The sequence below is a fragment of the Nasonia vitripennis genome, chromosome 3, assembly GCF_009193385.2.
Source record: "Nasonia vitripennis strain AsymCx chromosome 3, Nvit_psr_1.1, whole genome shotgun sequence".
Classification (NCBI taxonomy): domain Eukaryota; kingdom Metazoa; phylum Arthropoda; class Insecta; order Hymenoptera; family Pteromalidae; genus Nasonia; species Nasonia vitripennis.
Window position 1 is genome coordinate 406,731 of NC_045759.1, and position 17,751 is coordinate 424,481.

General features: G+C 45.9%; 1 protein-coding gene across 4 annotated transcripts; it reads right to left on the bottom strand.

Annotated features, from left to right (window-relative positions):
* Positions 1-1,002: 1,002 nt before the first annotated feature.
* On the bottom strand, positions 1,003-17,560 carry LOC100118278 (ubiquitin-conjugating enzyme E2 H). Of its 4 annotated transcripts, none has more exons than XM_008205573.4 (6): positions 17,180-17,560; positions 14,965-15,313; positions 9,397-9,473; positions 3,678-3,845; positions 3,467-3,595; positions 1,003-3,387 (listed from the first exon to the last, which is right to left on the bottom strand). In XM_008205573.4, the coding sequence occupies exons 2-6, from the start codon at positions 15,015-15,017 to the stop codon at positions 3,251-3,253; spliced, it is 564 nt and encodes a 187-aa protein (XP_008203795.1). In that variant the 5' UTR covers positions 15,018-15,313; positions 17,180-17,560; the 3' UTR covers positions 1,003-3,250. The 4 variants fall into 4 exon arrangements, with proteins under 4 accessions (XP_008203795.1, XP_016839928.1, XP_016839927.1 ...); XM_016984439.2 differs by lacking the exon at positions 17,180-17,560 and adding an exon at positions 16,698-17,025; XM_016984438.2 differs by lacking the exon at positions 17,180-17,560 and adding an exon at positions 16,694-17,025.
* Positions 17,561-17,751: the final 191 nt, after the last annotated feature.

Below are 17,751 nucleotides of genomic sequence, written 5' to 3' on the forward strand. Positions count from 1 at the left end.
TAATTAACGTTAATTATTTAATATTTAAAAGTTTTTTAGTTCAGCAGTCCTGTTAGTTAAATCGCAAACACGCATCACAGTCACTTTTAGAATAACATATTCTACTACACATCGATCAATTCGCGACAAACATTTCATTTTTTTCTATTGAAGTTTACGTGCAACCATACCGCTTGTTCATTTTCAACATATCTTGTCAATAATTATATAATTGTGTTTACGCACTAAAAACTCTTGACAACCGGTGCAAATTTCAAGTATATGTATTGCATGTACAATTAGAAAAGGTCAAATATATATATACGAACAATAAAAATCAGATTTTACCCATTGAAACGTACATGCATTAATGTTCTCAATCAACGGAACTTCACGTATAATGGAATACATATGTATGTATACCATTTACAGATTTAATTATAGTTGATCAAAATCAAAACTGTAACGAATAATGATTACTTGTGACTTATAATTTGATTTGTGCATTACGAAATTGCAAAAAATATGTCCATATTTGACTTTTTCATGTGTGGATATTTCTGCTTTAAGTGCATGTACATGTATTTGCTGTTTAATGTGTGTGATTTAGTTTATTGCGTTGGCAAGGTGCGCATGTGTTTTTTATGAAATTTCGTTATACAGATTCTTTCAGAATTGATAACGTCCTTTTTTTAAAAAAATATCGCTTTAGGTTACTTGAACGGTACGCAAGTTTTAAACTTGTATAATTGGAGTTTTGCTGTTTTTTCTCATTTTATTTTACACACTTTACTATCAAGAAATTGCTACTCACTTTAGGAGCCGATTTCTTCTTTCATTTTACCCCGATATTTCTATAGACTACAACACTTTTTTTGTCCTTTTTACACAATTATTGCATTCGTAAATTAATGACTGTCATCATAAATATGAGAAAAGAATAGAAGCGAAAAGAATAGGGGTGGTTTAGATAGGCGGTGATTTTAGAATCGATCGGTCAAAGGGAGAAATGAAACAACTTGAAAAAAAAACAAGAATATTATTATTAAAAACTATATAATTCCAGTTTGTTAGACAATCCAATTCAATATCAATAAATCGTCGAGCTTACTAATCAAGTCGTACGAATACGATCATTAATGTATATAACAACTAATTAAAATATCGCTAGGTGTATGTATATATATGTTCATAAATCGTAATGCGTGAGATCTGAGAACACGAATTCATCTCGATTATTCCGATCCGGAGAATCGCTCGCCCTCTTAAAGCACTTATTTTCATTCTTTAATAAAATTCTTTTTTCTATTCGTCCATTTGATTTCAAGTAAATTGCACATCTCGATTGACAAATTATTTAGTTTTATGTAACTGTGAGGGCCAAACGAATAATTGTGGTTTGCTGAATTTAAAAAAATCATAGGGCCTTAATCAAGACGATTCTTATTTTACGTTTTGTAAAACAGAAAATTATTCGAACAGAACAGCATGTAAAGGGACGTGTATTCTCGCCTGCTTAAAATACGACTATTTTAGTAATGCTTAGTCATTTTATGGTTTATTATGCTTCACTTGGGAAAACTCAGGCACGGATCCACGCATATCATTTTTAAACTTTGCTAACGACATTTTTGGGTAATTGCTCTCCATAATGTACTTTTAGAAATTTTCCTCAAGATCGTACTGTTAGCTGGTATAATTTTATTTATAATTTTTTGTACCTTGAGAAAAATACGGCTCTTTTCTCTTGCTCGGGTGTAAAAAGGGGCAAAAAATGAATAATATTCACATTCAAATTCGACTTCATTGCAAGTGATTGATCCAGTTTACACCATCCCTTAAAATATTTGTGCTTAGTTCGGAGTCGCCGCCGTGAACCACGTGCACAATCACAAAATAAATTGTTAAGAGTTGTTATAACGGCTGAAAAAACTTGTGTAATATTCTTTGCTATGGTCATTTTTTTTTTATAAATTGATTGATACACTTTTGCCCAAGTCGACGGTTCTTCAATCACTGTTACAATTCACTAAGTAAAATTAAGCGGCAAACTTACAGGCTAAAAAAGTTCTATCTGATAGATTACACGCACATACAATCAGATTTTAACGTTTTACAACCTGTGATTCACGCTTTATATTAGCACATGATTTTCTTTGCAGATTTTATTAATATACCTTTTTTACTCTGATTCCTTGTGGTTTAGACGTCCGATTACAAGTTGGTATTCTATTTTCTTTAATAGTTGTTTCGAAATTTTCCGTTCGTGAGGAATCTTGAATTCGAGTTTTCATCTTGGAAAATAAGTAAAACGTATAGAAATCTTATTGTTATTCTCTTGAAATTAATTTTCCAAGATTTATAGGCATTCCCTGCACTTTATTTTCAAAAGATTTTTAATAGCTCACATCAAGATAATATGAAAGACCAAGCAACGTTAATAATATATAAAAAAAAAATTGAATTTTCATTGTTCATTATACAACTCATCGCGCGAATTTTAAATTCTGGCGTCTCGTCGTCGCCAATTCAACCACGCAGCTTGCAAATCTAAGCGTTCCTCGTTTCGTTATTGTATCTTTCAATATGTAACGCAGCTATGTCCAGCGCAACAAGGTGCAATAGAAAGAAAAAGAATCGAAAATTTCGAAAAGTTCCGGATGACTTGGAACAAAAGTCGCCATCCTTATACGTCGTTGCACGATGAAATAATCGCAAAAATAAGAAGGAAAAGTGGAAAATGCCTTTATAGTTTCCTCGCTCTCACTCTATAGGACATTAGACAGAATCACAAGAGAAAAAGAGTTGAAGCCATTCCTTTTATCAAGCTTTGCAAGAACATACGGATCTGTTATTCTCTGTCTAGCCATATTAACTTTATAAAACTAAATCTCAACACTCGCGACGTCTTTGCCTCCCGTCCTCGCTGCTCAACGAACGGCTCGCCCGTCGAGTAGTTTAGGTATGTCCCTGGCGTTTGCCGCGGACGACGAGCCTAAGAGTAAGCGCAGGGCGATCTATTTGGCAAGGCGAGTGACGCGTTCGAAGGAGCTTTGCTGCAAGAGAACGCGTGACCGAGGGGCTCGTCGCAGTCGCCTTCGCCTATGGCTGCTTTCAGCTGCGCTTCCGACTTGCGTCGAGGTGAGCGTGGCGGTGGTGGCGGTGGCGGAGGAGGAGGAGGCGGAAATGCGGATGGTGTTGCTGCTGCTGCTGCTGCTGTGGTCGTCGTCGTCGTCGTCATCGTGGTTGCGCTCGCGTCGCTGGTATTTGGTTACAACTCCATGTCCTGCGCCTCGTCCTCGCTGAAGTCGCTCATCGAGGACTCGCTGTCCGAGGACACGCCGTTACCCGTGCCGCCGTTCTCCTGGTCCCGCAGCGCCTCTTCCGTCGCGTATTTCCTCACGTAGTCTGCAACGAGTCGCGGTAAAATTGAATTAAGTAAAAACGAATGAATAATGTAAGAGCTGAATAAGAGCCAGACTCGTACCCGCGACTTTTTTCTTGTACTCCTCCGGCTTGTGAAGATACATCGCAGCTGCATCGCCGTTCAACGGGTCGATGGGGTTTGGATATGTCAACAACTGGGGCAGGAAAGATTCGAAGATATTCGAGAGATCTGCAAGGAGAAACGCGGCAGTTTTCGTTATTTCCCAGTGGCCCCAAGAGCCAAGCGCGAAAGCTGATAATGCGATTCTTACCGTACAAGGCCGTCCAAGCCTGGTTGATTACGTCGAGGCACACAGTGCCCGAAACCTCATCGATGTTCGGATGGTAGACTTTGTTCATGAAGCCGATGGAAGGCGATTTGAAGGGATAGTGTTCCGGCAGGTGGACGCGCACCTTCCAGATTCCGCCTTCGTAGGGCGCTGAAAAGCGAAAAAAATAAACACTTTTTAGACGCGCCTCGCACATCTCTCCATCGGTATCGACGCTCTTCCGCGCGCGCGGGCGCTCGTCCCAATTATCCTCCTCCGATCTCGGCATCTCCCCAGCCCCCTCCCTCTCGATTCGATTATACACAGCTGTGCAGGTAACATAACTGCCGCAGCAGCCCAGGTGAAAGAGCCGCCGCGGACGGGGCCGTATTTTTTCATCCGCCGCTATATTCCCCGTTACTTTCTAAGCCAGCAGCACAAAGTGGATACGGCAGAGTTTGCCACTGCACGCAAACGTGCAGCGCGCACTTCCGCGCCCGTTTTCTCCAGAGCGGCCTCATTTGCATCGTTTTTCCGCGGCGCTCGCGCGCGGATGTCTTTGCTTTTCTTCGTGCTCATACGCGTTAGGAGCTTCGAAAATTAATCGGAGCAGCCGTACACTTGTCGACGATTTTATTCCGAGGGGCGCATCACCTAAAAACCCACTTGTTTAATTCCTCCGTTTACACAGGATTCTTTACTTTGCTCAGATGTCTCTCTGCGGTCGCAGCCGCGCAGATACGCCGATATACGCGCGCCGAACTGGTTTTCAGAATGTACGCACATCGAGCCGTTTGCCTTGTTAAGACAATTAACGATTAGACTACCTTATATATGACAATCGCTTCTCGCCTAATCCGTCGCTCGCTCTTTATTTCCGGGCGTAGCGTGGACCCGACCTTCGGAGACTTCCGAACGTCAAAATTTCGACTCCGCGACGCGGCTCGTTCTTTTTTGTCCCGAGCTACGAGTGTATGCGCGCGGGAATCTGGCAAAAATTGAAGATCGACGATAACACCACGTAGCGAGCGAGCACGCGACTCTCGCTATCTCGACGAGGGGGGGGGGGGGGGAAATTATCGCGCGCTTTATGCAATTTTTTCTTCTTTAGACTCGAGCTGTGTGTAATTTATGCGAGAGCGTTCCAGGATCGAGAGGGTCGGGAGATATGCTTTTTTTCTTGAGCCGCGTATTATGCGTGCGAGATGCGCCTTCACCGCGAGTGGCTTATTAAAAAGGAGGACGAGCTCGTTTTTGGGTCCCGCGTTCTTGATAATCCCCCGCGAGCGATCGCATGTTATAATACGCGGTAGACTCGAAAAACAAGGCTAAATTCGGAATCTCAAAGTCTCAATTAGCCGCTGAATAAATGAGACACGCGCGCCGCTATTTCGGCAATTTAATAATCAGCAAGCTGCTGGCACGACAAAGCTCATTGTGGGGACTGCACACGAGTCGGCTAATTTTAGCGGGAAACACGTGGCTCTGTTTTCCTGCGCGGCCGCCACATTTTCATTCGGCTTTTCGTTGTTTTTTTTTTTTTTTTTATAGTTACCGCGTTCGCGTCGATGTCGGGCCGAGTCTTTGAAGAGCGAAGCGACGGGCAAAACGGAGCATCGAAAATCAATCTGGCCGCGCCGCACTTATTCATCGTCGAGTCGATAAAATTTGAGTGGAGACGCGGATCCTTTGGAATAAACTGTACAAATTTTATTTCGCCGAACGTTAGTTTCAAAGGAGCCGTTTACTTATTTATAGCTCTTAATTAATGCCACTAATTAACCGGAGCTAATTGAGATCCGGCCACAAAGTATAAATAAACAAGCCAATATGCATCGGATAAAAATTGGCTTTCGCTCGTGTTACGTTGAATCTTCCCTATCCGCAATCAAGCGAGAAGTCAATCATAATAGAATTCGAAACTTGCGCGCAAAACTCAATTTCCAATGTAAACTCATCCGGTGACTGTATACATAGGCGTATATTCAGGTACAAAGCTCTCGGTCTATAAGCGAGTACTTCCAATACTTTGGAACTTGGCGGAAATTTTATCCGCGCTTTATACAAGTACGGCATCGCTTACTTCGCATCAGTCGCGCACGATAAAATTTCGCTCTAACAACTCGAGAGCTATACCGAGGAAAAAATGTTCTTTTGACGCACAAGCGATAACGCGCGCGTCTCTCGTCGCTGACGCCTTTTATAACTGTCGTATACGAGCGATACGCTCTCGGGTTTTTTTTTTCGGCGCAATTTTAGGTCCGTCGAATCGAACTTTGTGCACGCGGCCGAGTTCTTCAAGTTCGCCGCACGTGTGTCTGTGTCTCTCTTTCTCTCTCTCTCTCTCTCTCTGGCGCGCGTCACAGAGAAAGAGAGCGCGTCGATGCGCGGTGATTCACGTGCTGGATTTGGTGGATTACACGCGCTTTCCTTTGTGTCGCTGCGTGTTTACTAATTCCGAGCGTGAAACGGGAGGTTATTTTCCGAGCGCCAGCTTCGGCTACTACCTTTACAGAAGTCGTTCGTTACGGCGAATGAAATATTTTTTCGATTTGGTATTCGAACGATTGCATCGCGTCTGTCTATGCACGACTGCATCTACTTATCGATTAACCCGACCGCCCGTCTCCGCACAGCGTATACGCATTTCAAAATCTCTCTCGGGGGCACACATAGCGAAGTCGTGTAAAACGTAATAACTCGCTTCGCTCGTCGCTGGGCGCAACAACTTTTCATTTTAATTAAGTAATGATATGCCGGCGATATTTACGCACGTAATTCCCGACGAATAATTTTGCATTTTTGCCTTTTATTTCGATTCGTCGAGTGTGAATATTTTTAACGAGGCACTGGCTGGAACGGCGGATTAAGCGTAGGATTTTCCTTCGAGAATCCGGCCGGCGCCAAAAATAGCAAGTCCGATAAAACCTCAACTTTTCGCGCACTTTTATTCTCCCCCTTCCTCCGCAGCTGAGAACGAAGAAGCCCTTTATCGCGTCCTCGATGCGGCCAACGACAATAGTCACGCGTCAGTTTATCGGAAAATCGGTGCGAGCTTCTCAATTTTACCCGCCCAAGTTATATTATCTAAGTTCCGCGCTCAAGCTCACTTTTTCCTTCGAGCACCTAATTAGAACGAGTCAAGTTTGCGCGCGCATTTCCATTAACCCTGCACGACGTCTTCACTAAATCCAACAATCCCGGGCCCGCGCGCCGACCGCGCGTAAGCAGCTCCGTCGAGATAGAAAAAAGCAGACTTTCCCTCGGAAAAGCGAGCGCCAGGCCCTCGGTAACAGCGCGCTCGGCTCGAAACTAGGTCAACGGGTCAAGCGCTCGGGGTTATAGAGACGCGCGTCAGCGACGAGGTCAGCTCGCGAATCCGGTGCAGAAGCTGCTGCTGCTGGACTCGGGGGGTTGACGGGCAGCAGGAGCTGCGGCGATGTGGAGGGGAGGACGAGGCCTTGACCCTTGGCCGGGCCTGAAGAGCAGTTTTACGGGAGGTCAGACGGTTCGTTTGTCAACGTCGCTGGACTGGATCATTGAAGAGAGCGCTTGACGAAAGAAGAAATCAAACCACGACGACTGCATCCGCGCGCGCGCAGCGGAATCAACGAGTCGCGTCAATCAAATCAGGTAACACAGAGAGTCGCGCTTCGTGCTTCCGCGTGCAGCGAACATATATAGGATCGAAATAATTCATCGGATACAGCGGCGCGCCCGCGATTTTTCGCTTGGTCAAACCTGCGCCCGTTCACGCTTCGAAGCTCGACAAATTCAAAAGGCGCGTCTTTTCCATAATGCGAAACGAAATCGCGCACCTTTCAGTTTCCCGGAAAAGGAGATACAGATCGGACGACACGCTACGTACAGAGTTGCACTCGATGCACATGCCCCGGTTATATAGATATATACATATATATACACTGTTGCCGGGCGCCTTCTTCTCCTTTGATATTTCGCGCGCGCGACGCGTCACTCGACGTAATGTATATAGCCCGGTATCAACGCAGAAAAGCGTGCATAGGGAGCACCTTCCGGGGCTCTCTCGAAGAATTTGGATCAGCGCTCCGGTGCGATTTCGAGGTCGCGGCCGATTGATTTTCGAGCTTTTGTTGCGCGATGCGTGTATACTACGCGCGGAAAAATTCCACCGCGACAAATGCCTACTATGAAAGCTAAGCGACTCGACCTTCGCGACGCGCATCAGGGACTTTTAGGGCGCAATGCTCGCGATTACTCAATGCCTCGAGCCGCAGCGCGAGAGAAAGAGTCCATTAGGAGAGCGCGGTGATGTCACATTTCTCTCGCAGCTGCCGCCACTTTTTATCCGCTCAGGGAAGAGCAAATATTGGAGCAGCGATTTTTCTTCTTCGCTCGTTAATTATTCTAATGGGAATGTATAGAAAACGTCTGCGTTTCATGTTACTTATTTAAACGGTTTGATTAGCCCTTTAGGAGGAATAAATCGCGTTCGAATGTAGCCCCGATTCGCCGCGCAGCCGTTGATGAGCCGCCTTTCTTCCATCGCGCACGAGCACACGTATATCGCATTATAGCACGACGATCGCGAAAAGCCAATAGACTACTTTAAAGTTTCAGCAATTTTCGCGCACAAAAGTTCATTGTTCCGTGCACAATTACCCAATGCGGCCGCGGGAACCTCAGAGCAGCGCTTGTTGAGGGTTCAATTAGCATTTTCGCGCCGCGCGCACTTTCACCTGAAAAGCGAAAAGTTGCGTGCGCAGGTGGGTATAATAGGCAAGAGGCGCAAAAAGCGGTGCCGCAACGCTCCGACTGGCGAACGCGGTTTTTTTTTCACCTATATCGGCAAGATTTCCACGATGAACGGATATGGAAATCCGCATGAATATGAATCGGAATTAAATTAAACCAAGATCAACGTCACGCACCCTGCGGTGAGTTTGTTTCCGCACAACGTCACATATATCTAAACTCGTATAATAAATATACGGCCCATGATATTGGAATATCTTCCCTGATGCTTTTGATGGCCAATTAGCCCGTGAGCGGCCACTTTGAAGCTCGCACGTAGATGGAACAAACTGTGTATTCAGCGGCTGTGTAAGCAATCTGCAGAATTTCAAACGGCTCATTCGGCGTCCTGTCAATTAATCAACGGGAACCCCATCCCAAGCTGCACACGGCTAGCTGCTTTCGGTTTAATCGCTGCCAATTTTTGGCTCTATCCTTGTTGACCTTACGTCCGCGAGGAACATCAAATCGGGGAATAAAAGAGCAACGAGCGATGCCCCGCACTTGGCGGCTCTGTGCAACTCGATTTATTTAACTATCGCGAGCATCGATTAGTTGTTCTCTCTCGCTGATGCTGGCTCGCGCGAGTTTCAAGGTTCGATTGAGGAAAACTCATCGCTCTCGTTACTTCTCCATGCGCGTGCAGCAGTCGCTCTTTCTGAAAGTCGTAATCGCGGTGCCGATAATCCCAGCGTTGCGGCGTACCCAATAAAATGCCGTGTGCCAACCGAAGGCTCGCGATCAATATATGGGGCACGCAAACTGCCGGCCACACGTGTGCGTGCCGTCGCTGCATCAACCGTGGGTTTACCGGGTCGAGCTGTATGCGCGCCTGTTTGTTCGCCAGGGCTCGATTTTACACGAGGCATTTTAGATTTCTAATGGGAGATATCGCATGCCCTGCAGGTCGACTTGTGGAAAATATAATTGGGTAAAAAGATATACTCACTTCCTCGTGGTCCGTAGAATTTGACGGAGAACTCGTTGAGTCCGCCGAGTATCGTCACCTCGTGCTTGCTCTCTATTCTGATTTTTCGTTATGACACTCGTGTTAAGGAATGATCTTGCTTTCAAGTGTGAGATAAAATGTACAAGAAAGAGAGGCGATTGTTTATCGCTGGATGGAAAAGCCTGTAATTATTTAAATGTCATATATAGAGCGCGCCGAGTGTATGAAGCGTCGTTACGGAAGTTTCCGATGCATATGCCTGCAGTATTGAATGCATCGTTACTTTACGCGACTGCACAGTAGCACTGCAAAGTCATCGCGTTGTGTAATTTTAGAAGGACTTAACGTACTGATTTTCTGATTTCATACTCGATGAACAAAGAAGGCACGTGCGCTATATCATTGTAAGATTCGGACGCACCGAGTCAAAAAACAACGCTATAAGGCGTCTAAAAGGCGGCACTATAACAATCCTTCCATTGTATTTCAATTCCAATTGCGTATAACGCTCGGAGTGACTTATTCTACAAAATATTAAAACGCCCTGCTGATATATCGACCTTGAAAATCCAGTCTAGCGGCGGTATAATATCCCGACAGGCCAGTTTCGTAATTCCTCCTGGCAACATCAACGCGAAGCATCAGCGCGCATTACGATATCTCCCGCACGAGCTCTCGGTGCACAAGCCGATTTTCTCCTACTCCCATACGCAGCTGTATATACGTATATTATTCTCGGAGAGCCCGGGGATATGCAACGCCCGAGGGAAGCGGCGGCAGCGTAAAGTACGCTGCACGTGCGCGCAAGCCCGTATGTATATATATATGTGTTCTCTCTCTTGAGCTCGAGCTCGGCTCTGCTTGTACTTTCATAAATCGTGAGCGGAAAACGGGTCCCGCGATTTTCCGTTACACGCGCGAGAGTTGCAGTCTATACCTAGTAGTTGGAGGTGGATTAACTCTCTCAGTCTCTCTCTCCTCTCTCTCTCTCTCTCTCTCTCTCTCTCTCTCTGTTTATTGGTCGTTTGGGCGCTGCCGGGGATTTGAAATTTTAGTGATCCTATTATACGGTAGAGGGAAATCGTTGTTCGACCTTTTTTTATGTTTCAATGCGTATGCGGCGAAGTCGGGCTTTGCAATGAATGTATTTCAAATAAATTTTTTACCCTGCAGTAAGAAGAAAGTCAGATTGAGAACAGGTTGGGCATCTCAAGTAGTAGCACTCAAAAACGATCAGACATGGCTCACTGGCATACTTTTCCTATAATTTTGTAGGCTGAATATTAGAATAAAAAAAGCCACCCTCTCCAAACACCCTTCGATTACTCGCATCAAAAATCCCTTCGCGATTCGATTTCAGTCAGAATCGCCTCCGACATCGAGCTTGGCGCTCGCCGTCGAAAGTGTCGTTGCGCGACGTCTATGTATGTGCCTGCTTTGCTATACACCAGACACCTCCTCGACACACGGGAGGCGAGGGGTGGGGGCTTAGAATCGCCAGCAGTAAGGTCGATCAGCTGGCGAACTGCAGCGCGCAGCGTCGGCAGCACAGGACAAAGAAAGCCGCGCTCGCACATATCCGCGATACGTGTCTAATGCTGCATTGTGTGCTCGATATGCCGCGCGCGTTTTATTAGTGTGCAGCAGCGGGAAAGCTGGGACAAAGAGAAGAATATACGAGCTGCGCTCTCGCTGTCAATGTTCTCTCTCTCTTCTTTCTCGCCTCCGTAATTTTTGGGCACGTGAAGGCTTGGCAGGCGAGTGGATTTTGAGCGAATAACTTTTCTTTTATTTCTGCGTGAATATTCTGCTAAAATTAGAACGAAAGCGCGGTCTTGGAAGGTCAAAGATTTCTTGTTTTTTCTGTTTTTTTTTTTTAAGTGTAACGCGCTGGATTTAATATTTTAGTGCCTTGCTATTGTTGAAAAAAGTTATGACATCATGTAGTCTAGTTAAAAAATTATGTAAGTGATACAAATGCATCGGCAGTCGATCAACTGCATCGAAGGCTATATTTAAAAATCTACAGAGATCACCAATTTGAGATAAGCTATATTTACTGATTTCCGTCAACATCCATATAGATATAGGTGCACTGAAATTCGGCTTTTACCTAATTACATCCTGTTATTCCATTCCAGACAGTTATAAAATTCGTTATAAAAGTCGCGCGTTTATTCGAATTTATTAAAATTGAAATATATTCAAAGTGAATTTTATGAATTCATCATCCATATATCTTAACTATACTCTTCAACATCTTCACACAAGATTGATGCGAAAGCATACACTCTTCCATTATTCTTTGCCGGTTTACTTGAATTTATTGAACAACGCAATTATTCAGATAAAACTTTGTTTAAGCCTGTCGACGCTTACTCGGCAGCATGTGTGCACGCGAGAGCGGGGAAAAAGATACACGTCTATATATAACGATGCGCGTACGTCGCGCGCGAGAAAATGTATGTGCATACTTGGCCAAGTGTGGTTCGATAGATTAAGATATATACTCGGGGGAAGCGAGTGAAAATTTCTCATCGATGAGTATGGGAATATTTCATGAGCCGACGTTGACTCGCAAAGTAATGCTCGTTCGATTGGGGGGGGGGGGGGAGAAAAACAAATTACCAGGCTCCATTCGCCGCAATAAATTTATCAAAGCTTTCAATAGATTGTTCAAATTCTGTCCAATTACAAAAGCCCCTTGTCTCAAAACGCGCAGGAAGTCGAGATATAGAGTATATACGTATAACGACGCATTATCGCATCGAGAAATAAGAAAAAACGATGTGATAGGAGAGCAAATATTTAACCGCAAGGGACAATAATAAGCAGGCAGAACGTGACGAAGCCAACGAAAAATTGAAGATTTCGCACAGCCGATAAGCCGGCGAGCGATAACGCCGAGAGCGGCGTTTCTCCGGCAACAACAATGCGCGAGCCGCCATATGCACCATCCGAAACTCCCATTAAAACCTCCGCCAGCTCTCGTGTAACAAAGATTCTTGCGTTCACTTCGTGACACACACACACACACTGGAGCCATTGAAATTCAGCATTCATAATGCGCCTAGGCTAGGACTTTTCAAACACATCGATTAAAGAGCTCGCCAGAGGCGTTCAATTATTCATCGCGGCTTTCCACCGTTTAATCGCGATCGCCGAATCGTGCGTCCTTTAATTATACACGCGAAAAGGAGAGAGAAAGACGAGGCCGAGGTTTGAATCTGCACTCTCGCTTTGTCAATTAACGGACGCGCGGCGGACACGACGACTGGCAGAAGACGGAACAAGAGAAGCGCGAGAGGGAAGCGAAAACAAATAGAGGAGATGGAGAGAGAGAGAGTTCTACGGAAATTTTATTTCGTCTTTTGTGCGGGTAGCTGCACTTTGCGCAGGTCACGGGTTTTGAAACCCTAAAGGCTTTTACTTCGCTTACTCAATAAAGTAAATATCGCGTAACTCGCTTGAAGCTCGCGAGAGACGATGAAGATGAAGAGGAAGTAAGGGAAGATAGGCTGAGAAAAAATCGCGCGCGCGGTATCTTTCTATTTCCATTCGCCAGTCTCTAAACTCTCTTACTCTCGTTTGATTAGATAAAGTTTATCTGCGTCCGAGATGCGCAGGACTTGGAGCGGATTGCTTTTGCCTCTTTTTTTAGCCGCTGTGCGTGAAAGCGAATGACGAGAAAAATTCCATTCGCGCGTAAATTACTTATGAATCACCGAACAATCTTCGATCAAAGCGGCATTTAAATTTTGTTATTGAATTTCGACTCCTCGTGATACTCCGCGCTCGTTGAAACGGTATACGCCGAACAAAAACGATATATAAGCATTTAATCAGCGAAATAAAAAAGCGCCAAGTCAACGGTTCAATGTTATCTTCGCGAAGCACCGCGAGTATAATCGCAGCCATGAAACGAAGCAGACACACTCGCTCGAGAGCATAAATTAAAGCTCGTCATAACGTTCGTCCGTTAATGGAGCGACAACAGGCGTTTCCTAAAAATGCTCTCGAGCTGGCGCAACAATGCGCTCCGTTATAATCCGACTCGCGTTTCCTCCTCAATAACAATTTTCCACTTGCGGCCTCGTGCAATTACAGCGCAACGGTAGGAGAGAGAATAAAACGGAACGAAACGTATATTGCGTCTTTCCCACGCGTGCGGTCGCGGCAAAACAATGCACGCAGGATTAAATATCGTTTCAAACTACCAACTGCACTTTATCTCTCCGCTCGATGCGTCCTCTCTTCTCCTTTTTTTTTTCAATTAAAAAGGCAAAACGTGTGCGCATCCTCTCTCTCTCTCTCTCTCTCTCTCTCTCAGAAAACAAAAACACAGGCTTCGCGAGCAATAACGCAAAAAATACACGTCTATTCGATCGCGTGTACCGTAGCCATCCTAATGCAGTCGAATGCGAGTACAGTTGAACCGCAGCTAGACGCATATCGCTGTGATGTTTGTTTTCTGCGCGTCGACTCGAAATCGGAGTCACGATTCCGCGTTTTCCATGCAGCAGGCGCGCGTATAGACACAGAGAGAGACACGCGCACATATACAGCGCAGCAGGCCAACCCATGCTACACGGGGCCATTGTAATGGAAAACCGACGTATCGGGCAGCCGAGCGCGACGCTTTTATAATACGACGAGGCTCCGCACCGCTGCGGGACTAGTGGCTATAGGTATAGACGTGATTAATCAGTGCGATGGAGAATCTGCTGGCGTTGGCGGGAGATCCGGCGATTTTGGAATACGGCTTTTCCGAATTTTCGTTGATTGAATGGTAAAAAAGCCTTTTCATTTTTTCCAACCAACACCCTGCATCGCGCCGATAGCTTTTGCTCGATTTTTTTAGTTTTATTTTATGCGTTTGTAAAAGTTGTATCTCTTTTTTAATTTTATTTTCCCCCGAAATCCCGCCGAAAAGCTTTGAACAGTCGTTTTCATAACTTTTTTCAAACTTTCTGATCCATCAAGGCAAATTGAATTTCTGTACCCTCAAAGTAAAACTGGCCATCAGCTGATTTTCAAACAGCTGTCAGTCAGACTCTGAGACTAACAGAGCCTAATTCAATTCTACCTCAATAATGCCATCTGACAAGGCTCTGTTAGTTTTGCAGGTGTTAGCATTTACATTATACACACACACACACATACACATACATATCAGATACACTAAGCCTCAGCCTTCCCCTGAGTGGGAGAGAGACCAACCGCACTGGTATAATGCTAGGCCAGGTAAAGCTAGTAATAGATCGAGTAAGACATAGGAAGCTAGTATGCTCTGCAAGGACATACCTTTTAAACGTACATATTTGCATATGAGCCCGTATTGCTGTGGCTTGCAAAAAAAGTATAGCTAAGAGAAAATGGCATTAATTTCTTTTGTTAGTTACTTTATGCTAATATTAGACTACATAAAAAAAGTTGAGTCGCAAGCAAGCGCACAGAATGACTAAGATTTGCAACAAAAAGAAGCATGTGAAGTATATTATATAAATTTATGAAACGTATAGAGTTTGAGAGACTTACTTATAGTCTCTGTTAAATAATCAAGGATACAGTTTGATAACATCCGTGTCCATCCGCCGTTTACCAGCACTTGGAGACGACATTTTTAGCAGCTAGTCTTGGGCTAGTCCTTTGAATCTGTAGCAGATCTGCTACTCTTCGGCTTCTTCCACTAAGCAGGGGAGGTCAGTTGGTCAGCAGGTAGGAATCCACTGTCGTCGAATCTCCACCTGAATTGGAAGGAGACCTGACCCCAGCGGTTCCTCTCCGTGCTATGCTGGCACAGCTGCAGCTTCTCAAGATGCGTCTTGACAATTTGTCAACTCACTATCAATCTTGTGCACCGAATCTCACTGTCACGTATGCCCAGAGCACAAACTGTCCTTCCTAAACGCAACACCTTGCAACAGAACAAAACAGAGCAGTGATTACTCTCACTCTTTCACTCGAAACAAACTGATCAAACACACTAATGAAGAGAGAGAGAGAGAGAGAGAGAGAGAGAGACAGAGACAGTTCAAGGGCCAGGGTAAAAAGATCAGAGGCTGAGAGTGTGCAGGCAAGTGTGCCTGTGTGCAATCATCGAACCAAAATAACTCTTCTGCCTCAGCCTACAGGAGAGTGTGAGAGCAGTTTCAAAGAGGTGCAAAAATCTGCCTGGAAAATCGCTTTTCTCTCACTTTGTGTGTCCCCTGTGCGCGTGTGGCTAGACTGCACGGGCGATCGTTCGCCTCTTCTGTTCCTCTCCTCCGATCCCCCGCATCAAAAACAGCTCATTCTCGTCGCTGTGCTCCGAAAAAAAATCCCTCTCCTCCTCTCCCACTCTTACTCGGGCAGCTCTCCAAGGGAAAAAACCAGCCAGGGAAGAAGAGGAAGAAGCATAAAGGCGAGAGAGACGAGTCCTCCTCTCGCTGTTCTTTGTCTACGACGATCGGCACTGGAGATCTTCGGAGCTGACGATCACAGTGGTTTCAGTACAACAACGGTCGCCGTGCATCCTCGGGGACTGCTGAGCTGAGCAGCGAGAGCGTGCACCGCGCTGCGGCTGCGTTTCGTTCTGCACTGGCTGCGCGAGAGTAGCACCCGCTGACTCGACTCTCTGCTGCTCCGCCAGTGAATGGGCACACTTTGCGCACCGTCTCTCTCGCTCTCGCCTTATACAGGCTGCCGCTGTCTTTCTTTATCTTCTGGCGTTGGCTCGAGCACGCGAGTAGCAGCTCTCTGTGCGCCGTAAGCTATAGGTAGCTCCGTGTGTTGAGTCTTCTCTCTCCGTCTTCGATTCGCTCCGTCGTGTTGTATTAGCTGTACACCTACTAATACACTCCTCCTCCTCCTCCTCTCTCTCTAATCTCAATTTGTATCTGCTGACTCTGTGTTTATCTGCATCGCTGAGTTCTTCCCTTTGTGCGAACCGTCCACCTATCGGCAATGTGAGCTCGGACACTTACACTCTCTCCGTCTCTCTTTTTGTTTGTCCCTCGCTCCGTCTCTGCGTGAATATACGCGACTACAGCTGTCTCTCTTTCTCTCTCCTCTCCTCTCCTCTCCTCTACTCGTGCTAGGTACACGTATACACCGTACATACATGCAAACACACGCAAACGCAGTCGATGAACCAAACCACTGCGTGTGCTGTGGCCTGAGCAGATGAAAAAATAAAAATAAAGCCGTAACGCGAAATGGCAGTAGGATTAGGAATCCCAACAGATGTTATCGCGGTCGACGGATTCGGGACTAACGCGGCCGATTTACTGACACACGAGGACGCGAAAATACATACCTACCTCGCGCATCGACCATAGGTACTCGCTGCTGCTGCTTCGCTTCGTCTCTCTCTCTCTCTCTCACTCTCACTCTCTCGCAGAGCAGCTGCACCAACGACGCACACCAACACTATATAGTGCCTCTGCTGCAGAGAAACCCCTCAAAGTTCTCTCGACTTCGACTTCACCTCGACGGGCTGATTTCGCATTTCCTCGACAAAGAAAAGCCCCTGATATTCTATAAGCACCAGCTACGCATAAGTTTCAGGTGCAGTCGTCGTTCGTCCTACATCCTACCAGACTCCCGAAACAGCTGATGTCGTTGCAACTCGCCCAGTCCTGCTCGTACCTTCGCGTGCCAGCAACACGTAATGTAACATAAACTTCCGACAAGAATCGCCCTTGGAGCCCCGAATCCGTCCTCCGCGAGCTCAAAGTTGAGAGGACGACCCGGACGCGAGCGTAGATAGCGTAAAACGACCGCAGCCGTGGCGTATACTTACTCGCTCCTCTGGCCGTCCGCATCTATTCTCCTTGTTCCTCTGCTGTTTTTCGCTCGCTGCGCAGGGGACTCGGAGTCTTCTCTTCGCGCACGATATCGCGCGTGCACAACACACGCACACACACACACACACTCTGATGTGTGAGGCTCTACGATGCAGCTCCTTTGTGCCCGACGATCGAATTGCTGCACCGACGACTAGCGGACATGCCTCGTTTCTATATAACTCCTCTATATTACTCTTTGTCTGATGGCTAGTCTTATGCTGGACTGCTGTGCGTCCTGTAGTACTGCGAACGACGTGGGAAATTTATTTGAGGAGCGATCGAGAGGCAGACTGCGCGCGAGCCGTCCGAGAACACTACTGATGCGTTGTATACATATTGGGTACACTCTCGCGTTGTTATTGCGCAAGCGTGTGTGCATGCAGAGTGGCGGAGGAGGGGGGGGGAGATTTACCTACCACCAGCAGTTTCGGAAAAGCGCGTGTCGTACGTGTTTATGCGGCAGAGGAATCGCGATTGGCCGTTTGCGGCAGCCATCTTCAGAGTTCAAACGGGGATTGGTTGCGAA